General features: G+C 37.1%; 1 protein-coding gene across 4 annotated transcripts in view; it reads left to right on the forward strand.

Annotated features, from left to right (window-relative positions):
- HHIP (hedgehog interacting protein) overlaps positions 1-24,356 on the forward strand; it is a 151,429-nt gene that overhangs the window by 109,518 nt on the left and 17,555 nt on the right. For all 4 annotated transcript variants that reach the window (XR_011171895.1, XM_069105454.1, XM_069105455.1 and 1 more), the window contains exon 11: positions 1,001-1,082. Coding sequence is in view for 3 of the 4 variants with exons in the window: in XM_069105454.1 (XP_068961555.1) it covers positions 1,001-1,082 (82 nt within the window). In the remaining variant the exon portion in view is untranslated. The remainder of the gene's footprint in view (positions 1-1,000; positions 1,083-24,356) is intronic.

Raw genomic sequence — 24,356 nt, forward strand, 5'->3', positions numbered from 1 at the left:
ACAGATGAAATTAGATTTCATTTTCTGTCTGAATACCTTTCCATATACCTACAGTTCTCTTTGTTGTTAATGTTGTGGTCCAGTCATGTTTGACTCTCTGTTACCCCGTTTGAGGTTTTCTTGGCAAAGATACTGTGAGCGACTTGCCATTTCCTTCTCCAGCTCATTTTACATATGAGGAAACTGAGGCAAGTTGTTCTGTTTGGGAGGAGAAAAAAACCCAACAGGTTAAATAAGACATGATATACCTGGTCCATGCATGTTGCAGAAGTATTAACAGTTTTCATTGGTAAAGAGAGTTTAACAATAGGAATTCCTACATCAGTGAAATCACAGATCCATTTTGTGGAGGAGGGAGATCCCTGTCTTCATAGAGTGAGCTATCTATAATCAATTCTATCTGGAAACAATGTCTTTATAAATTGTAGCCCTTTAATAATAATAATAGCAACAATTATTATTATTATTATCACACTTACATAGTACTTTAAGGTTTGCATAGTTCTTCACAAACATCTTTTAATCATCACAATGATCCTGAGAGGTAGATGATACTTTTACCCCCATTTTAAAGATGAGGAAACTGAGGTAATCATAGGTTAAGTGACTTTCCCAAAGTCATCCAAACAGTAAGTATCTGAGGCCAAATTCAAACTCAGGTCTTCCTGATTCCAGGTCTAGTGCTCTATCTCTTGTACCTCCTAGCTGCTCTGAAATAAGAATTTGTATATCTTGGGGCAGCCAGGTGGCTCATCGAGTAAGAGCACCGGCTCCAGTGTTGGGATGACCTGGGGATCAAATCCGGGCTTAGATACTTAGCGCCACACCCAGAAATAACTGGCTGTATAACCTTGAGCAAGTTACTTAACCCTGATTGCTTTAAAAAAAGAGAGAATTTGTATATCTTTATTTAATATTTATCATATGCACATATGATTAGGGACTGGGTACCAACTGATAACAACTCTGATTTCACCTATTACATTTATTTCTTCGATAGGTGAAGTGTACGTTTTATCCAGTAGTAAAAGCATGACCCAGACTCACAACGGAAAACTCTACAAAATTGTGGACCCCAAAAGGTAAGCATTTATTCATATTACATTAAGCCAAAAAAACCCACACTTTTCTAAGTCATTGTTTAAGTGTGTTCAAATCTGGGGAAATAATTAAAGTGAGTAATCTCCAATGTTAACAGTTCTATCTTCATGAACTTCTGTGTGAAGCCTTTCCTGATCCCCTCAGCAGTTAGTGCCCTTCTTCTCAGATTACCTTGCATTTAACAACTTTGTATTTATTTATATTTATTCTCCTTATACCTCTCCCCCCCTCTCTTTTTCCCTCACCCCTCTCTTTCTCTCTGATATGTATATATAGCTAGATCCCAATTAGTGCAAATAAAGCATGCCCTGAAGCAGTCTCGTGTATTCAAATTTGCATTACTTGAAGTTATAATTCTGCAAAATATGGCAGCTGGTTCCAACCCAATGGAAATAAGCAGTGTGAATCTGAATCAAGTGACTACTTTAGGGGCTTCACATTTGCACTAATCAGGACCGGGCTATATATATATATGTGTGTATATATTGGAGTGTTTGTGTGTGTATGTCCTTGTCTCCCCCATTAGAATGTAAACTCATGAGTAGAGATTTTTTTTTCCATTCATTGTATTTGTATCCCTAGTACTTAGAGCACAGTGCCTAACAAGGTAAATGCTTAATAAATACTTACTGATTGATTGGTTATCTTTTCCACATATAGTCATGCTGTCCTTAAAAGAAACTCACAATTTCATTACCAAATCAATAGAACAGATTGATACCCACATTTAAATGATCAGGGCTTCAAGATTAGCGCATCCTGTTTACAGGAAATAGAACTACAATGAAGAAGGATCATGTAACTGTGGCCAGAGGTGCTGGAGAAAGAGCAAAGGTAGATATTTGGCAAGTACTGTTCTCTCCTAGAAGACTTCTCAGCTAGCACACGGTAACCCTTCCACTTTTCTAAAACACAATTGTCACCAGCAGAAGGTTTGTCTGTCTTAGTATCACTTTTTAGAAAAGTAATCAGAATAATTACTTTTTGTACTTCAGCACCAAAGCCTTGTCCCAAAACATCCTGTGAGCACTTGTGTGGGTTTCTGTGACTAGAATGAAAACAAAAGAAGGATTTTCTTATTTCCCCTGGCAAAGGAAGACTTAAACTCTATTAAATCTCTTAAGTGTGAATTTGGTTATTGTTTTCTGTAAGCCAAGGCTTTCCAGGGCAAATTAAAGGTCAAAGAACCATTAGTTATTGGTTAATTTAACAAATTTTAAAAAGCTACTAAGCCTATATACTTAAACACCAATCATGTATATACAGTGTAATATTTATGCAAAGTGGGGTACAAGATGGAACATCAGCCAAGAGTAACTATTTTCTTTTCTTTTTTTTTTTTAAAGCCAGTCCTGTGTTATGAGGAACTCCTAAAAAAGAAACTCCTTTACCAAAGCAGATTGGTACATGATAGAATTGATTCCAGTAGTTCACTGAGAGGTCAAATCACTTGTCAAGTGTCAAACAGACAGGGGTGGAATTTGAACCCAGATTTCAAGACCACCTCTAATATCCTTCCTTTCACATGATTATTTCCAAACTTATTAAATAATAGATCATTTGCCTGTTTACTGTCTGATCCCAAGGAAAATTAAGTTAGATATTTCTTAGTTCCTTTTGATGTACTAAGAATCCTTAATCATAAAACAAAGAGCCAGAAGGGACCTCAGAGACCATCCACTCCAACTCCTACCCAAAATGAATTTCTCTCACAATATACCCTTCAAGTCATTAGCTAACTTCTACAACCTCCCAGGGCAGCCCATTGCATCATGGGATAGCTCTAATCAATAAGGGTCTTCCTTCTCCCCTTAATCAGTGTTTTTGATTTCTGCCACTTCTTCCCATTGTTCCCAGTTTTGTAGTTTTGGGATAAACACAACAAATTTAATATATGTTTCATCTGTTTCACCCTTTAAGTAGCTGAACAGATATCTTGCTCCTTTTATGCCTTCCCCTGAATTTCCAGGCTAGTCATCCTCACATCCTTCAACCAATCCTCACAGGAAAGTGTTTCAAGGTTTTTTACCATGTGATTGCTATCCTCTAAACACTCTCCAACTTGTCTAAGTCTTCCCTAAAATATGACTTCCCAAACTGAGCTCAGTACTCTGCATATGGACCCACTAGAGCAGAGTAAAATGGATCTCTTGCTTCCCTCCTTCTGGATACTGTGTAGTCTTTTAGTGTAGTCCTGGATAGAATTTGCTTTTCTTGGCTGCCATACTGTTGACTCATGTTCATCCTGTGGTCCAGCATAACCCCCAAACTTTTTTCATATGAACTGTTATCTAGGAATACCACCTTCCCCCTCCCATACTGTATTTGTAAAATTGATTTTTTTAATTCAAGAGCAAAACTTTATATTTAACTTTCTTGTTATTAAATCTAATCTTATTAGATTTGATCCATCAAGTCTAATCTTCACTGCATTAGCAGTGCCTCTAAATTTCATGTAATCTTCAAACCTATCAAGGTATCTATGTTTCCATCTAATTCACTGATGAAAATTTTGAAAAAGCAAAGGACAGCAATGGATCCTTGGGATGACCCACTATAGAACTCCATCCACATTGATGTAGACCCACTAAGGACTATTTTAATGTTCACTCTTTGAATCAGTTCCAAATCCACCTAACTAATCCACCCAATTATATCATCCAAACAATATCTCTCCATCTTATCTTTAAGCATAGTGGAGGAAAAACACTAAATCCTTTGTTGAAATTTAAGTATATTCTGTCTATAGCATTCCCATGACCTAGTCTAGTTACCCTGTCAGAAAATAAAGTAAGGTTAGTCTGGCATGACATTGTCTTGATAAGTCTCTACTGCCTTCCCTTTTTAGAAGCTCACAAACCATCATTCTAGTAATGAGTTCTAGAATTTTTCCAGAAACAAAAGTCAAAATCACTGGTCGAGAATTTCCAGGCTCCACTCTTTTCTCTTATGATAAAACCTTCAAAAGCTCTTTAATTTGCCATAATCTCTGCATTCTAGGATATAGTTTGTCCAAACTGGTCACGATATCTCATTGAGGGCAGCTAATTAGTCTCTTTTGGGCAGCTAGGTGGCACAATGGACAGAGCACTGGGTTTGGAAACAGGAACTCATCTTTCTGAGTTCAGATCTGATCCCAGATACTACCCCATGTTTCCCCGATAATAAGACACTGTCTTATAAATTTTTTTGGACAGAAAAACACCAGAGGGCTTATTTTCAGGGGAGGGCTTATTTTAATGAACATTGACAGCAATTTTAATAAACAGGTAAATGTGAACAAAAAAAATGTACCTTTATTCAATAAGCAAATCACTGGGGAAGAACAGGATGATGCGATCACTGCTGCAGCTCTGATTGGATGCAGCTCGGTTTCGGGGGAGGGCTTATTTTAGAGGAATCTTACACAGTAAGGGGAGGGCTTATTTTCGGGATAGGTCTTATTATCGGGGAAACACGGTAGTTGTGTGGTTTCCTCATCTGTAAAATGACTTAGAGAAGAAAATGGCAAATTACTCCAATATCTTTGCCAAGAAAACCCCAAATGGGGTCACAAAGAGTCAGAAAAATGACTGAACAACAATATATGAATATACTGAACAACAACAGATAATGCCCTCACTTACCTGCAGGTTTCCATTCCCTTCTAAACATTTTTTGTTCTATCTTTCCTAGTCCAAAAATTGTCTTTCCTCACAGAGAAAATAGAAAGAAAAAAAAGACTTCAGTAGTTCACCTTTCTCAATTTTTTCCATGTGCATCATCTAAGAACAGTGATACTATCCTTCCTTTGATCCTTGTCTTGAACCCAACACAAACAACACCAACTCAAAACCCCTTTTTGTTTTCCATAGAAATCCTCATTAGTCTTAGTTCATTCTGGGCTTCATTACTCTTGACCTTGTTCCTAGAGAATCTTTTTATTCAGATCACAACAATAGTCATTCTATTAAAGCAATACCCCATAGCATATCAATCCCCCATAATGCCAAATAACCAATAGCAACATAAGCACAAAACCAAAGTTAGCCAACTCTTTTTGGGCCCCAGGTGATTGACAGCCTTTAACCAGATGTTAAACATATCAATTCTGCTTTCTGCATCATCTTCTCTGTATAAATCTTTCAGCTAAATGGGGAAGGAATCATCTTATATCTTTCTTGATTTCAAGATCTTTTATATCGCAATAAATAATTAGAAATTGAAAAATCTCATGAAATATTGACTAATTCCTCTTTTCTGAATAACCGCTCATGAAAAAAGTGGCATACAAAGATGTTTCCTTGCTAACAAGATGGGTGTCTCTCTTCCTTTTCATTCATTCATTAGGATAACATTTAATAAGCATGTGCCACATACTGATCTAGACACAAGGATTCTATTTCCTACCTTCAAGAAGCATCTGTTCTGTGCTGGTGTAAATAACATGTAAATCGATAAGTAAATTGAAAATGTGTATAAAATAAATACAGTTTCAGTGGGATGGCTTTAGCAAACTGGGGGGATTGGGAAAGACCGGAACAGAAAGAAGCTAACATATTGAACCCATCGCATCTTTTCTGAAGAAAAGAGATGCAGTGAATGTGGCTTGCCAGGAAGTTCTCAGCTACTTCTAATGAGAATAATTGTTCCTGATTAGTCCACTTTTAGTAGCACTGATACATCTGTAATATAACTCATCTATCATCTTCCGGCACTCTTAATTTGTCAGTCACTGTACATTCACTGAGATCACTTCCCTCCCACAGCTGAAAAGTCCCTTGTTTCCTCCCTTTTGAGTGGAATAGCAGCATATCATTTGATAGAATGGAAAACCAGCTCCTTGATAACCTATTCTAGTTGGGGAAATTATTAATGCAGAATAAATTAGTAGTAATATATCCACTACTTTGAGATGTAAGTTTCTGTTATTCTTCATGATTTCCAATGATTGCGCTTAGATCAATGTCAGTTGCTTTCTCAATAGCTATTCCTGCCTCCTTTTATGAGTCCTATGTGCTGCCTGTTTGTTTCTAGGTCTTCATGTAATATTCTCCCACACCAAAGGGAAAAATGAGATCTTGTGCTCTTTGTTTGGGTTGTTTAGTCTGTTGGTGTGTGAGTCAAAGTGACTTTTACACCTTAAATCCATTATTAGTATCTAATTACCAGTGTGAACTTGGTTTTGTGTTCTTCGGGCCTCTGCTAGTAGGGTGGTCTCCGAGTGACATACCTGAAAGGCCTGCCTTCCCATTAGATTGCTGTTGCTAGGGAGTTATTTCATATGTGGGGCCAGGGTTAAGATGTGTGTTTGGTTTCAGGAGGGAAGTAACCAGAGTTCGAAAGACACTGTCCTTATACTTAGGCAAAGGCATCAATTAAAACTTCCCTGGCTTGTGGCAGAGCACCCTCGTTTGCATAAACATTGGTCAGAAACGTCATGCTGTTTTGATTTGGGGCCAGAAGTTTATTATTGTAGTATTTCTCTGCTGAGGAGCTGAAGTTCTGTATAAGCACACACTTCAGCATGTGCACAGCATTACCCCTGAAACATTAGCCAATCATCAGCATTGCCTTGTGCAGGTTTCCTGCCTTGGAACAAAAAAACTCACATTCTGAGAAATTCATTATTAGCAAAATTTGAAAAAAGCCTGGCTATTTTTTCAGTGGCATCTCCTGTTACCACAGAAATCTATCCACATTAAAGCCTTAGTTTAAATTGGCTTCCAGTAGGTAATCATGAGAACTAACATTTATAAAGCTAAGAGTTACATAGTGCTTTTAAAGCATTTTACAGATATCTCATGTGATCACAATAACTGGTTGAGGTAGGTGATATTATCTCAAATTTACTGTTGAGAAAACAAAGGTAAGTGAAAATTAAATGACTCACCCAAGGTCACATAGCTAGGTCAGATTTGAACTCAAGTCTTCCTGACTCTAGGTGCAGTGCTCCATCAATTTCATTGCCTACTTTTCTTTACAATTAGCAGAATGCAGCCCTTTATAATTCTCAAAGTAGTTTGCATGTATCACTTCATTTGATAATCATAGATCATTTGTGAAATAAGTATTACTATCACCATTTTGCAGAGGAAGAGACTGAGACTTATAGGTATAAAGTAAGTTGCCCACCATTACACAGAAAGGAAGTTCTAGAGATGAGATTTGAACCCAGATCTCTCCTTACTCTAGTTCTAGCCATTTTTCCATTACACAACCTGTCCTCCTTGTTTATAATAGTAACTAGTATCCTCTAACTGAGGAAAAGTTCTGGATAAAGAATGAGCTGTGGATTATTTTCATTTTTTGGTGTAGATCTATGATTTCATCAATGTCATGAACATAATTGAAACTCCCTCCACCAATGTCAGTCGCAACATATCTGTAACCAGAGCCATCTCAGTTGTCCTGTGGGACTGAGGATCAGGTGACTTCCTTATGGTAACACAGCTAGCAAAGTGTATCAGCAATGCAATATTCACAATGCCTATGGCAATTATAAATATGCTGATGTGGTTATTAACTACAAAATATACCAGGCTCTCTATATGGGGGATAAAGCTAGAACATTTATTAAAATACCAAATAACTGAGTCCCAAAGCCATCAGAGTAGTTATGAAATTGGCAGAGGTAGATAAAGTAGAAAGCACCCACATTCTCAAGCCTTTAAAACAGAACAGGCTACCTCAGGCAAAGGTCCTCCTCTCCCCACTCACAGCAACTAATCAGAGTCCAGCAAGCATACTCCCAGCAGCTCCGGCCCCTAGCAGTCCTTAGCAGGAGTCCTTAGCAGAAATTCTGGCTGGCTCAAAAAGGGGTTCACACCTCCACCTTCACCTCGGCCGTGGCCACTGCCTCTGCTGCTGCTGCTGCCACTGCCGCCACCACTGCCAGTCACCGCAGGAACTCTAGCTTGGCTTCTGCTTCCTCTTGTCCCACCCCTTCCTGCTACATCAGCAAGTCCAATGGGGCATGGTAGATCTTTAAATCCCATAACCTTTACACAAAGGTCAGAAGGAAAACCAGAACCTAGATCCCCAGCACTCCAATGCTGCCCTGTTACCACCACCCCATATCCTCATTACATTATCAGCACAATCTGAACTCATCATAATACTAGTACCTCTGTCTTTAAAGGAGAATGCTGACTTTAAATGATTGTTATGCCCATTCTTCATGTTTTCATGCATGCAAGAAAGCAAAGAAGGTGAGAGAGCCTCTAAGTCTCGAGCAACATTTAAAATCATCTGCGAATAAATAGGAATCTCCACTCTCAAACATCAGGCCACATGGACCATTCTTAAGTCTGTGACTATAAATTATTAAAGTCAAGCAAATTCTCAGTATGGAATAGGAGAGTTTCACCACAGAGAAGAATACTGGTTAAATGTTTTACTGTAAAATTTTAAGACTTAAAATTGAGTTGTTTAATTTTGCTTTATATTTAAAAATAAAAAGTGCAGTATAAAAGTGCATCCAGAATTCCCTGAGAGAGATAGGGGCAGGGCACCCAGAAATGATTCAAGGCCTCTCAGTTTTCTTAGTATATGATCAGTACAGTGCTGACATTAAGCAAAAGGAAGAATCTTTCACTGATTGAGAAAACTATATACTTCTGGTGGTGGGGAATGGAACCTTCTGATGGCTTTCATTCTCAAGTGTCACATGACTATATAGGACCAAGAGGACTCAAGGAGAAAGCTGTCTGAAGGCATTAGGGATAAGGCCTGATCACACTTGGGATTCCCACCAGCCTCCAACATTTCAGACAAATCTTGGCTTGTGTAAGAGTTTCCCTAGGCTAGATCTTAGGAAACAAGTTGCCTCAAGCACAAAAGCTCTTTCTTGACCTTCACCTATGAAGATGAGCAGCAATTTGAATTTTCCTTAATCCTGCATTAAGACACTTGGCAGAAAATGAAAAACTGTCTTTTCTAATGAAACTGAACGTTGAGCTTCTGAATTTAGTACCACCACAAACTGGTGGATCAATATGTCAATAGGAATGAATTCTACAATTCTTAAATGCTTTCTATGCCATCTTATCTTCCCAATCCGTCATATACAGCAGAAAATGTACTGAACGTGTTGTCAGAGGACCTGAGTTCGAATCTCACTTCTGCCATTTATGTGATCTCAGGCAAGTCATTTAGCATATATGGGCCTTAGTTTCCTCAACTTTAAAATGAGTGTGTGGGACCAGATGGCCTCCAAATTTCTTTCCAGCCCTAAATTTACACTCCTATGAACAAACATACAAAGACCTCCTTATTTTCCTTCCTTGACATGAAGTTCCTTAGGAGACAGTAAATGATGAGATTCTTAAAAGTCTTAGAAAATGCATAAATTAGCTTCTCTATTCTAGAAGGTTATTAATGAGAAACAAATGGTACAGAGGAATTTTTTCTGAATTAAAGAAGCTTTTAGCAGAAGTCAGATGAAGACACTTTGCTTAACCTTTCCCTTACTTCAAGTATCAGTCTATAAAATGTGCACCTGCCACCCCTCACCATGTGCTGTGATGGTCAGTGAAATAATAAAACTTTGAAAGGCCTGAATTCTTCAGAGGAAAGACACCATACATATCTGAGACTGTAGTATTATTGCCTGGCCAAATATCCAAAGATCATAACCCAGGTGACTTTCCAGCCTTTTAAGGAAGGATCTCTTAGTTTGAAATTATGGCAAAAGTTTCCAAAGGGTTTTGAGTGATTAAAAAAACATCATTTTTCAAAAGGTCCTTTTCATGACCCAAAATCTCCCTATTTACAAATTGTTTCTAAGTTAAAACAAATCCCATATAAAATCATTGTCAATTTCTCAGAGGATGGAAATAGAATTGAGGCATAATGCTAGCTGTTTAAAGGCGTTCCTTCCAAGCAAGATTTCATCACAGCTGTGGACAAAATATAGTTTATTTTATTTTTGCATTGTTTTGTTTTAGATGGATAGAACTGGGCAAATCAAATGACCATCTTTGACTGGAAATATGTCCATGGTTAGTCTTTTCCATCATTTGCAAATCAACATTATTTTTTGATCATGTTTACTTTAGTTGTAGAATGTCAAATATTATCATAATACTCTTGTTCCCTAATTTTATTGCAATGATCACTCCCGTAACATTATCACTCTTTGCAAATTCTAGGCTTGAATTTCACTTGACAGCAGTGCTGTATCCAGAAAGCCCTTTGTGACCAATACAGAAAGCAACTTCTCCCACATCCCCACTGTCCATCCCACGAAAGCCCACCAGTGTACAGTTGACTTATTTCTGTGTTTGCTTCATCTTATACTTGCTCCCAGGGCTGACCACTAATAGAGTGCTTGATTTTTTCCCCTCATTTTCCAAGGGGAAACCAGTCTAGTTTCTGTGTTCTGGGGCCAGCACACAGGCAGCCCTGCCATCCTAAAGAAAAGTCATACATAATAGAGCAGCTTTAGCCCAATAAGCCAGTCTCTCCCAATTCATCAGTCAAAGTTTTATGCAAGTGGCCTCCCCTAGGTTGATAAATTCCCACAGTGCCTGTTGCCCCAGCTGCCAAGGACTCCCGCAGCAGGTGTTGTTTTCATGACCACCCTGGCAGTAATACAAACTGTTTCACAGCTCCATTGACCTCTCAGCTATTAGCAGGGATACAGGCTCCACCAGGGGCTCATTTTCAAACATGACAGGATTTCTGAAGACCAGAGGTCATAAGCAAATATAGATCCTATAAGAATACATTCAGAGTGGTCGATTTCAGGTCTAAAAGGCAAAGGGACATTTGCTGCATTATTCTTTTCACCAACTATCAGAATATCTGTTAGCATCTCTGACAAGTCATAACATTTTATTTTTTTTAGTAGGCTATAGATGATACTGTGAGGAAGAGTTTGTTCTAAGGACCCAAATGCTCTCCAGATGTTTTCTGACATTCAGAATAGTTGAACTGAATTCCTAACCAAATGAAAGAGATCAGAAACAATATTTTTTAATGAATGAATTGGAAAGATAGATAAGATATCTTTGCGTCTGTCTTTGTCTATAATGAAGTAACTATACCTGTAGGTATATTTAGACATAAATATACACAGATACATATATATGTGTGTCTATATACACAGACACATATGTGTGTGTATATAAAACAGAATGATCACCTAAGAATGATAGTATGTGTGCATTTATAATAATAGTTTATAATAGGCATGTTTGTAATAGTTAATCTATATTTTTGCACATATTCATCTATACATATATGTATGTATGTTCTGGGATGCACAGACTATTTACAAAAAAGACATCCTCAGTTTCAAAGAAAGTAGCAAATATCCCATTGCAAGAAATGGTTGTATCCATGTCCATTAGATTATGAGAAATGTTGGCTTTCTAAGAGCATATCCAATTACTTGGAGCTGTGACATCTGACCATCACAGCCAAAGGGTGAAACCACTCTTTCGTACCATTTAGAGGTTGTTTTCAACTATCTCATTCATTTCAAATGCTGTAAGGAGACTTTGGTGCATATAGTAATTGTCTGGCTGACTATGTGAATATGATTGAGTTGTCCTTGTCAAAATGCATTTGTTAAAGAGGGCATGAAATGAAGAACATGATGCTAGTGGGAATTTTCTGCTTCTCAAATGAGACCCCACTGGTGTTCTGAAAACTGGCCTCATTGTTCAGAACTCTTAGTAGCATTATAAAGAACCTGCCATGATTCCTCTTTGTAGTACGATAAAGAAAATCTGGTATTACACCCCCTGAATGTCTTGGGATTATACTGGAAGTCAACACATCATAAGACAATGCAGTCCCTGGGTTGGAGTGCAGATTTGCCTTTCCATCCCATACGTTGAAAGTAATCCCACATGGTTTTTCAAAAGTACCTGTTAGCAAGAAAGACAAATAGTTCTAAGGCACAAAACCATCTTTCTTCAGGCTGCTTCACTAGAGAAGTAAGAGAAAATACTTTGAGCTAAGGGATTATTATTGCTAACATTATTAAATGAAACTGATTTTATAATAGTGTTCCTAGGATTTATAATAGTGTTCCTGGGCTTTAAAAATGGCTTTTTTGGACACATTATATGCCCTTTTAAAGTACATCTTTTTGCTTCCTTTCTTTGTGAATTAGGGCAACATTTTTATTTCCTATTTCAAACATTGGTGAAGTCATAGACAACCTAGGACTAATCCACTTTAAGATCTGCAGCTTAATCTGCAGGATGGAGAGAACTGAGTTTTTCAGACAAATGTTTCTAATTCTGCTGATGGAGTTTTCCAGTAATAAAGTCCCAATTTTCTTTTTCTACGAGTCTCTCCACCAGCACTGATAAGTTACACAACCTCTCTGATAGGGGACTGTGCCATACATTCCTTATATCCCCCAAAAGAAAAGCATAAATAATGTTCCATTCCTAAGGACCACTTAGATACTTTTTGTGAGTGATGGTACATAGCTCCATCTGGTCAAAAAGAAATCACTCTCTGTTCTTTCTCCTTTCTCCTATTACTGTCTTACTCCATGGGTTCATTTACCCTTCAAAAGTGTCATTGCCAGCCAGGCATGGTCTACCTGTTTTGATCATTCTTTGAACTGACTGCTCAGTCAAACATGTTCATTCAGAATCAGCTTACAAACTGGAAAACCATTAAATCTTTCTTGGCCATGGTTGGAACAAGAGCAGACTTTAAAACAGGAGTGCTGAGTTTCCATTTAAAGTGGAAGAAACAGGGGCAGCTAGGTGGCGCAGTGAACAGAGCACAAGCCCTGAAGTTAGGAGGACCTGAGTTCAAATCCAACTTCAGACATTTGACACTTCTAGCTTGTGTGACCCTTGGGCAAGTCACTTAACCCCAATTGCCTTGCCTTCCCCCCTCCAAAAATAAAACAAAAAACAATAAAGTGGAAGAAACACTTGCAATATACATAGGCAAATTTTGACTGAGCCATATTGGAAATAACTTGTTCTGTCTCCACCTTCTGTGAAGACTGGGTCATTCCACTGCCCTCTAGCTCTATTCGGAATCCGATTAATTCAGAGTCATGGGCTGCTGAGGCCAAAGCCCCTTTCTCAGATAAGCACTCTCAGCTTATATTCATTCACACCAGTCCAATCTCTTCCACATCCCTATTCTTCTCTTCTTTTCCCTCATATTTTCTATGTTTATATTATTCTCTTCCCTTCCCTCCTCCCATAGAAAATAAGCTTCTTGAGGTTGGTAATGATTTCATTTCTGACTTGGCATCCCCAATGCATAGCGCAGTGTCTGTCACATAGTAGGCAATTAATTTCCTCATTTTTTATTCACTTAGCAAGTGAATGAATGAACTAATCTTAGATATTTTAAGAATTATAACAAAACAAAATATCCTTTGGAACATGTGCTTATAAAAATCTTTTCCAGTGAACTCATTCAAGTGGGAGTCAGAATGTTTTATTTTTCCTTCTTAATAAAAAGGAAAAAAAAATTTCAAATCAATCCCTAAAACTTCCTTTCTCCAGTTTTTCTCCCATAGGTTCATACATTTTAAGTGGAAAGAGGACCTTGTGGTCAGTTAGTCCAGTCCTGTAAAAAAGAGAAGACTGAGGCCCACAGTCAACTGAATAACTTATTCAAAGTCACATGAATGAGCCAAGATAGAACCGTAATAGCTATTCTTTCCACAACATCAGACTACCTACTAGTCATAATTACCTATGAGGATTCTAGTGTTGTGACCTTCAGAAAAGAAACATGGCAACTGAAGCTTTTGAATGTTTTGTGTGAAATTGTAATTAAAATAATGCTACTTTTTTTATAAATTCGTTATCATGAGCTTCAGTTTAAAATTAATTTTAGGATGGGACACACCCAAGTGACTGATGATATTGTGATCAATTTTTATAATACTGATGAATTACTAGAGAAGTAAGGGAAGTGATGGAAACATTGGAAATACAGGTTTCTGCTTCCACCATCAAAAGTGTAAGATCCCAAGGGCAGGAACCATCTTTTGCCTCTTTTGTATCCCCAGCTTTTAGTATAGTGCCTGGAACATAGTAGACACTTGACAAATATTTATTGTATTGAATTGAATTCAGTTGAATTTCAGAGATTATTACATAATATAAAATAACATTTTTATCCTTATACTTTCTGAAATCTTTGTTAAAATAAAAAATTATCTGATTTTGAAAATAAAACATTGGGCAGTTTATCATCTTACCAAGAAACCTGTCGAATGCTTTGGGTTCAGAGATCTGTTAGTCAACCTGCATAGTCATAATGGAGGAAGGACAGATTTGCCCCAGAATGCTGAATTTAGAGCCTACCCCACCCCCTGGATTAGAGGGCTCTGATAACACTTGGCGATCTTTTAGTATCATGTAAATGACGATTTGGTATCTAGTTTGGAAGAATATAATTCAATTACAACAAGAAGCCAGTTGGTGAGCACCTTACCCATTCAGCACTATCCCTTCTCTTTCTCCCCTCCCTCAAAGCCTCCCCAGTAGCAATCTCACATGGTGTCCTGAAGTCTCTGTGCTCACCAAAGGGACAACATCCCTCTACTCCAGCTGAGGAAATGCTTCATGCCACTTTCCCTAAGTACAAAAATTTTTAGTTACAGGGGCGGCCAGGTGGCTCAGAGAGTAAGAGCACTGTCTCCAGTGTCGGGATGACCTGGGGGTCAAATCTGGGCTCAGATACTCAGCACCACACCCAGAAATAACTGGCCATGTAACCTTAAGTAAGTTACTTAACCCCGATTGCTTAAAAAAAAATTTTTTTTAGTTACAATTCTGTCTATAGACCAGCTGTGGGCATTAGGACTGTACTACTATGTTTTCAATTTTCCTTTAAGACTGATCCAGAAGTTACAGACACAGAAATAACACAATTTTTTTATTTAATCAATTTGCATATATTTATTAAACCTCTGGGTTTCAGCATTAAATCTGGATAAGGCTTGCTATTGCAGATTGCCTCCTTCTTGTTACTACTATCAGTCAGGTCCCAAGCTCCCTGCTTTTTAGAATATCTTATCCACTTATGAAGTGTCCCTTATGTGCCAAGCTTGTGTGGTGGCTGCCAGATGACAATGTGTACTGACATGGGCTACAAAAACAGAGAAGCTGGTGGCTGAGCACAGTTTCAGTGCAGGGCATTTAGTTGGTTTGAGACCATTAAGAAATAGCTTTTGTACATGCCTTCTAACAGTGGTATTACTTGGCTGCAATATGACTTTGGAACATAGAAGTTATGTAGTCCAAACAAAGAAAAATGAGTCAACACCACTCAGTGGAGTAGAGACATTAAATAACTATGACTAACTGTAATATGATATAATATGATATAGCATAACATAATAATTACGAATAACTATAGAATGTAATTTCAACTCAAGTTGTTTTTTCTATTTAATATATGGCTTAATTAATCTTTAATTATATATTTAATTATTTTCTAATATCATAGCAGGAAAATTATTCTGTATCATCTTCAACCTTTTCTTTCTGTCATGGACCCCTTTGGTAGTTTGGTGAAGCCTATGATCCCCTTCCCAGAATAATGGTTTTATATGCATAAGACAAAATGCAAAGGATTGCAAAGGAAAGCAATTATTTTGAAACGTAGTTTTTAAAATATCTCAAAAACAAGTTCAAAGACCCTGGGTTAAGAATCCCAGTTCTGTATAGACACCTTTGATTTTCAGTTGATTTTCACATTAAAGACATGTCAGAAAATATTTTAACTGTATACTCATGCAGGAACCACAGTGAAAAGTAGGTCATTCCACAAGTGCACAATGCATGGAGTGCATTCGGAAATACTGAATTACTTGCAGCATCTTAAAGATTACTTGAAAGAAACTGGCAGTAAAACTGTTTTGTGGTACCTCACCACAAAATCCTAACAAGATCAAACAGTATAGAAGAGCAGCAAACCCCTGGTCACATACCATGGCCAGATCTCCAGATATCCACTGTAGTCACCCTTTCCTCCCCACTAGAGCAGAGCTTCATTTGGAATGACGAAAATTTCTGGCAGCCAAAAGGAAGATGATGGATGGCGTTGTCATCTCACAAGGTGTTACAAAGTGGCCTCATAGAAAATGTGAAGGCTGGGGTGGCCAGGTGGTGCAGTGAGTAAGAACCTGGCCCCGGACTTGGGAGACCCAGGATTGGTTCAGGCCTCAGATACTTAGCACCCACACAAAATAACTGGCCTGTAACCTTGAGCAAGTTACTTAACCCCAACTGCTTTAAAAAAAAAAAAAAGAAAGAAAATGTGAAGGCTGCAGAATCCTGAATTATTCTTTTCCCTGGTAAACTGATATCACAAGAAGGAAATTTGACATGACTAGGGTAGACCTTATAGGGAGAAAGAGTACTCTGGGTATAGTATTCACCTTAGGTATTAGGTAGAACGGAAACAATATGAATAAAAGGAAGATTTGTCATCTAATAAATCCACTCAAGCTTCTGATAGTGACTCCTCACTGAGGTGGAATGATCAACCTCATCCTGGGGAAAAAAATATTTTTTTCCCCTTCACATTCTAGTACTGAACTCATACTTTTTGGAAATAATGGCTGATCATAACTTTCAGGTAGTCCAACAATTCTTATATTGTCTCTCCTTGATCTGCTCTCTAGATCTGTTTTTCTAATGAGACATTTCAGAATTTCATCCATTTTGTGTAGTTCTATTATTTCTTGGTTTCTTATAATGTCATTCAATTCCTCTTACCCAATTCTAGTTTTCAAGGGGTTATTTTCTTTCTTAAGAATCTGGATCTTTTTCTAATTGGTTAACTTTCTTTCCTTAATTTTCTTGGATTGCTTTTATTTTTTTTTCCTAATTTTTCCTTGATCTCTTATTGATTTTTAATTCCTTTGTAAGTTCTTCCAAGTACCTTTTTTGCACTTGTAATCATTTGATGTTACTCTTTGGGGTAGGAGTTGCTATTTTTACCTCACTATCTTCCTCTGAATGTGAACCCAAATTTTCTTTTACATTCAAAAAGTTATCTATGATCAGGTTCTTTTTTTCCAATAGTAGCTAACTCTAGGGTGGGGGGAGGGAAGAAAAAAAGGGGGAAAAATTTACATGACAACTTTATTTTATATTTAAAAGGAATAGCAAGTTGTAAATAATAGATTTGCAGCTTCATGCACAATCATCTTTTTCATTATACCATATTATTGAAATGTTTGTTTTATTCTGTAAATTAAAAATTAAATAATTTTTTTTAAAAAAAGAAAGAATGACTGGATTCAATGGCATCTAGCCCAGCCTCAATACTGCTTTAGAACATAGACTCTATATAATCCAGATAAAGAAAGAGTCTACACCACTAATGGAGTGGAGTGGAGTCATAATTATTTTTCAACTCAAGTTGTCTTTCTACTTATTTTGTGACTTAATTAATCTTTAATTGTATACTTAAAGATTATCTAATATCCTTGAAGGAACATCATTTTATGGCATTCTTTACCTTTTTATGTCATGGAGAAGGCCCAGAAGTACTGCCTTCAAAAGACTGTTTCATCTGGGTCTGTCGCGGTAAACAACATGGTGTAATGTAAATTAGAACTGGCTTGAAATCAAGAAGTTGTTATTTGTTGTTCAGTCATTTCAGTCATGTCCTACTCTTTGTGACCACATTTGGGGTTTTCTTGGCAAGGGTTGCTGTTTGCCTCTCTAGTTCATTTTACAGGTGAGGAAACTGAGGCAAACAGGGTTAAATGAAGTCATCTAATCCAGCCCTTTCATTTTATGGTTGAGGAGATTAAGATTCAGAGAGGTACTTGTAGGTACTTGTCCAAAGTCACAGCTAGTTAAGTTAATGACAGAGTTTGGACTTGAACTCTGGTCTTTTGACTCAAAGCCAGTGTTCTTTCCCATTATGCTACTTCCTCACTTACAAATGCCCAAGGACCCCAAAATAAAAATGAAACAAAGCCCTATCTGTTCTTTATTTAAATAAGTTTTTATTGACGTCTTTTGTTTTTTAAAATCACTATAATTTTCACCACTATTCTCCCCTTCTCCATCTTCCTCCCTTTCCCAGAAAACCATTGAATATAACTAATAGTATTCTTAAGACAAAAAAAGTAAAAATCATCAGAACTGATCAATTGATTTTAAAAAATCTGAAGAAATGCACATATTATATGTATGTACACACACACACCACACACAAATGTATGATCCTTGTGGACCTCCCAATTCTACAAAGGGGGGTAGGGGTGGATGTCTTCTTACATCTCTTCCTCAAGCCATGCGTATTCTTTATAATTTTGAATCATTTACTTTTGGTTTTAAGTAAAAAAGTAGTTGTTCTTCTTTCCATTTATATTGTTATTCTTGTTTACATTGTTTTCTTGGTTCTGTTTTCTTCCCCTTTGCATCACTTTATGTTGAATTTTCCATTCTTCTCTGTGTTCATCACATTCATTATTTCTTACAGGACAATAATCTTCCATTACATTCATATACCACAGTTTGTTTAGACATTCCCCTGTGGATGACCATCTACTTTGTTTCTAATTCTTTACTACCCCCAAAAAAGTGTTGCTATATTTTAATGTATATAGGGACTTTCTTCTTATCACATAAGCCTACTAATGGAATCTCTGGGTCAAAGGGTGTAGATATTTAGTCACTTTATTTGCAATTTGCTTTCCAAAACGGTTATACCAATTCATAACTCTACCAATAATGTACTAGTTTATCTGTCTTCCCAAAACCCCTCCAAAATTGACCATTTTCATCTTTTGTTGTCCTTACCAAGGGTGTGAGGTGAAACCTCAAGGTGTTTTGATTTGCATTTCTCTTATTAGTGTTTTGGAGTGTTCTTTCATGTGGTTGCTAATACTTTTAAAAATTATTCCTATCCTTTGACCACTTATCTTTTGGGAAAAGACTTTTGGTTACATATGTGTATAATACATGCATGCACATATATTCATACATGTTTAATTGTTCTAATTGGGTACCAAACATTTACCAGAGAAATTTGAGACAAAGATTTTTTTTTCCTATTTGACCATTTCCCTTCATCCTGGGTGCATTAATTTTACTTGTGTAGAAATCTTTCAGTTTCATGTAATAAAAGTTATGTATTTTTTTATAATTGCCTCCATTCTTTGGTTAAGAATACATCTCCTACCTATAGCTGTGAGAAGTATATGATCTGTTTCTCAACTATTTTTTAAATAGTATGATATATCCATTTAGAATAGATTGTGGAAGTGGTGTAAGGTATTAATCTAAGCCTAATTTTGATAAACAGCTTTCTAGTTTTCCCAGAAGTTTTTAATTAGAGGGTTTTTTTTCTGAGTAATTTATGTCTTCCAGTTTATCAAACAGAGTTTTTAAATTCCATTGTTAATAATTCCCCCTCATCTTGTGTCTTCCATTGATCTATCTCTCGATATTTTAATCATTACCATATGTTTTTGATGACTGCTACGTTATTCTAGAGTTCAAGGTCTGGGAAAACCCCATCTTTTCATCCTGTATGCTTTATTCTGTACTGTGAGGCCTATTTAGTCAGTAGAAGGGTAGCATCAGCTTGATGGTTTTCTGTAGACTTTCCATTTGATTATAGTTCTTTTCTCCTTCCTTCCTTTAAACTTTTTTAAAACTTTACTACTATTGTTAGAGAAATTTCACATATCCCAAAAAAGAGGAAGCAGGAAGGTGAGTTGTCACTTCTCATTCATTGCTAAAAGTCACTTTCAGTAAGTCTATAACAATGTCTTTTTTCTTTTTAATAACTGTTCTGGGAAATGACTCTAGGGAGAGAATGTGGTACCACAGAAAGAAAATTGGAATTTAGAGACCAAGGACCTGTGTTCGAATCCCAGGTCTTCTATTTACTGTCTGTGACCTTAGACAAACATCTCAGGGCTTTCCATTCCCTAATTTGTAATAAAAGGGCTGGATGTAATGACTTCTGAGGTCCTTTCTAACTATCATCTAATAGTACACTGGATATTTTAATGAAAGTATAAGTGAATTTGATTTATTTTTACCAAAAAAGAGAAAGATAACTGATATCCCTGTGCTGGCATATATTTAGCCACATACTTTGCTTATTATTGACTGTATTTCCCATGTTTCCATTCTTTCCTCTTTGTGGCCATGGTGAAAATTAGAAGACTGTCATTTCCCTTATTTGAAAAAAAAAATGTTGCAAATATTGTGATACTCTGGAATGCAGTCCAAGACAGGTTTTCTCAAAAAAAAGAGACCTGAATTGTTGAAAATGAGAAGAGGGTGGGGAGGGAGGGGGGGAGAGAGAGAGAGAGAGAGTCTTGCACAATTTTCTACAGAAAGCCTTGTCTGTTTCTCATATTTGGTGGGATTAAGAAATACATGTTCCTGGTTTAATTAAGCGTGGGGGATATGGAGATAGCAATAAACTATTAGACCTCAGACTCCAAGCCTCAAAACATGTCTGTCTAGAAAACCGCCTGTTGACTTCAAGGGGTAGAAAGAAAGATGCTGGGTCTATTGTTTAAATATTAAAGGAAAATTTTGGCCTACACTATTCATTAAGCAAATCACTTACCCCCAATTGCCCTACCAAAAATTGCCCCTCCAAAAAGCAAAAAAATAAATCAATAAATAAAAAATATAAAGAAGTTCAGAGAGTCAGAGCAGAGCCCAAAGAGGAACGAAGGTGTGGACAAGTCTGGCCAGGGCCCTTTCCTGGAAATGGTGGCTCCAGGAGAAACTGACCAATCACAGGAAGGGGCTGAAGTGAGAATTTCATTGATGTCTTCATTTAAATGATAATTTCTGGTTACTCTCTCAGAGCCTCGATTAGTAATAAAGAATCAGAAAATGTGGGGCAGCTAGGTGGTGCAGTGAATAGAGCACCGGCCCTAGAGTCAGGAGGACCTGAGTTCAAATCCAGCCTCAGACACTTAGCACTTACTAGCCATGTGACCTTGGGCAAGTCACTTAACCCCAATTGCCCTTCAAAAAGAAAAAAAAAAAAGAACCAGAAAATGTGTCCTTAATTTACTTAGGAGAAGGAGAGAAGCAACAGCACAGAAAGAAAGGGGCAGGACAGCCATGAATTTACCTGGGAAAAGGAGGGAAAGTGTGGCCACCAGAAGAAAGAAAAAATCATGTGGTAGCTTCCCATTTTAAGCTAAGTGTTAAACTCAGTTATTTGCATGTTGCTAAATGACCAAAAGTACTGATACTACTCCTTTGTATTTCTTTACCCTAGGGGAAAATTTCAGTTACCCTTCCCTAGTTATAACTGGAGATCTAAAGCAAAAAAAAAAAAAAAAAAAAAAAAAAAAAGGTGAGGGCCATGAGAGTTTGCTATCAAATTTTCCCAGTACATTCAATTGAATATTAAAATATAAATAATAAAATAGATTTTTAAATACTCTAAAAGTATAATTATGCTGAATTCCCAAAGACTATAAGGTAGAGATTATTACTGATCTGTTTTAGTGAAGGTAGTTTCCACACCCAGAGTTTCTTCTAGCAGTGAAATCAAAGATTGAAAGAGCAATAACAAAAAGCTAATACCAAGATTCTAGATCAAATGCAGGGGGGATTCCTGTATTATGGACAGATCCTTCTGAATTATAAATAAGTAAAATAAAATAAGTATTTTATCATCCAAAATGGACTGAAAATATTTAAAAATTATATAAAGCATGTGTAAGTAGAGAAAATCAATCTTAAGTTCAATGAAAAATAATTATACCAAGAGTTTCTCAAAATTTCACAGTAAAAAGAACCCTTCCCCATGAACTTGCACTTTTTTTTTTAAAGCAATAGGGGGTTAAGTAACTTGCTCAAGGTTACACAGCCAGTTATTTCTGGATGTAGTGCTAAGTATCTGAGCACAGATTTGATCCCCAGGTCATCCTGACACTGGAGCTGGTGCTCTTACTTGCTGAGCCACCTAGCCGCCCCAAACTTGCACTTTTAATATTAACATATCAATAGATACATGATCTCATTAGTGGAAATATTTCTTCCAGTAGTACAGATAACAGCTCATCCATGTTTCATTATCCTTGTCTGATTCTCACCCATATCTTCCCAGAAATTCTTCACAAGGTGTCTATTCAGTGTGCTAGAGGACTTTTCCTATATCACTAGTTCTTAACATGATATTCACAAGAGTTCCATGGATGGGGAAAAAATAAAATCTTTATTTTCTCTAACCTCTAACAGAAAGTTAGCATTCCCTTTACTTTTGAACATAGGCAGCATATAGTAATGTTAGCAGTATCTGTGACTTTGTCACCAATAGAAATCACAGATAGTTTTATATCATAACATTCATCATTTGATGAACATTCATCAAAAGCTCATCACTGCTTCAAAATTACTGTAATTATTAGACCTGTTGGTAGATATATGCTAAATATACTACAAATTTAAAAAATATTTTTATAACTTCTCACATAATTGGTTTCCTGTGAAATACTATGTATTTTGCTTCATGCTTTTAAGAGAGTGGTCCACAGGCTTCGCTATGGCTCCAAAAGAGTCCATGACATAAAAAAGCTTAAGAATACCTCTGTATAGATAAATTTAATGTGTCTAGATTGTCTAAAAATTCTGTTATTCTTAGTGCCCTCTGTGTCTTTTTCTACTACTCCACTATTATCACTTCAGAAGTGGAAAGAGCCCACCCAAGACTGAGGGCCATTCTGCATTTTTCTGTTTTATGGGTTGTCATAGCCAAAGAATTGATCACCTGCTGGTGAGCCCACCCATGCTGAGCCTAGTTCTCAGGCAGCAGTCGCTGTACTTAAAACCCTTCCAGCTCAGTAGGACCTTCTGGGGCTTCTGCTCCATAGGCATAGCCATGATGAGGCCACCAAGCAGGACCTAGAGAAACTACAATTCCATAAACAAAATTTGATGAACATAAGACATGTGTTTGTATTATGTTTGTGAAATACTTCGATGAACACTGTAATACAGTGAAAAGAGCACCAGATTCAAAATGAGGACCTGTGTTCAAAATCAAAATTATTAAATACTCTCAAAGTATAATTATACTCAATTCCCAAAGACTAAGCTAGAGATTATTACTGATCTGTTTTGGTGAAGGTAGTTTCCACCCCAGAGTTTCTTCTAGCAATGAGATGAAAGATCAAAACAGCAATAACAAAAAGTTAATACTAAGGTTCTAGATAAAATGCAAGGGAGAATGCCTATAGTACTGATACCTGCACTTTTAATATATCAGTAGCTACATGATCTTATCAGTGGGGATGAGACACTTGAGTGTCTTCACCTTTCTGCACCTCCGTTATGGCTTACTTAGATATCCTCTATGGTCCTCACAATTCTCTAAATGTATGCTCTTATGATCCTATGTACACAAACAGGAATGAAGTCGCCAAATCTTAGCCACTGAATAACAGATAAAATCAGGGGGGGGAGGAATTATTCATTTATCTGTATGAATCTACATAATTGGGTGCTTGATATAGATGAAACATCAGAGAAGATTAGGAGACTGGCAAAAAGAGAAAGGAACAGTTATCCAGCTCTACAGAAAAAATGTTCTGTGGGATTCCATCTTTCTCTCTGACTTATCATCATCTCTCCTACCACAATTACAAGTTAGTGCTACAGACTTCAAACTATATCCAGTTTGATTTCATCAATAGATCTCCCCACCACATCCCACATCTGCTAAGTGGTGCTTCATATCCCTTGAGCTTCACTCAATTGGGCATAGGCTGGAGGAAAGTTATTTGGACCACAAGCTAAATGAATATGATTGCTTATCTTGTATCACATGTGATCTGCACCACACCTTTGGCCATGCTGTATCTCTGGATTCTGGCATCTAGGAAAATACAGAGAGGAAGAGCTAGCTATGCGTGGGACTTACAGATCACCCCGCCACAGAGATCTCACTTGGCACCCCAATCTAGCTGGCATTTGTATAGTGCTTTAAAGACCTCAGACCCATTGGTGAGGTTGGGAGATGTCTCCTCCAAGCATGTGAAGACTTCCCCTGATAGAATGGGCCAATGAAAACAATTTGTTCCAATGGCCATGAAGGTGGCTGAAGCAGGCACACTGGAGTGCCTTAAGTGATGAAAGACATTTAGAAGGTGAATGTTTTGGCTGTGACAATGGAAATAAATTGTACTCAGTCATAAATGAGTTTAGAGCTTCCTACAGGTCTGATTGGAGCTATCACCTAAGTACTATACAAAAATAATTATTTGTATGTAGGCAGCTAGGTGCTATCAAAGATAGAAAACACTGAATTCAGGAAGACTT

This window comes from Petaurus breviceps, unplaced genomic scaffold, assembly GCF_028583685.1.
Source record: "Petaurus breviceps papuanus isolate PSGF00001 unplaced genomic scaffold, PetGlider_PUasm1.0 76, whole genome shotgun sequence".
Classification (NCBI taxonomy): Eukaryota; Metazoa; Chordata; class Mammalia; order Diprotodontia; family Petauridae; genus Petaurus; species Petaurus breviceps.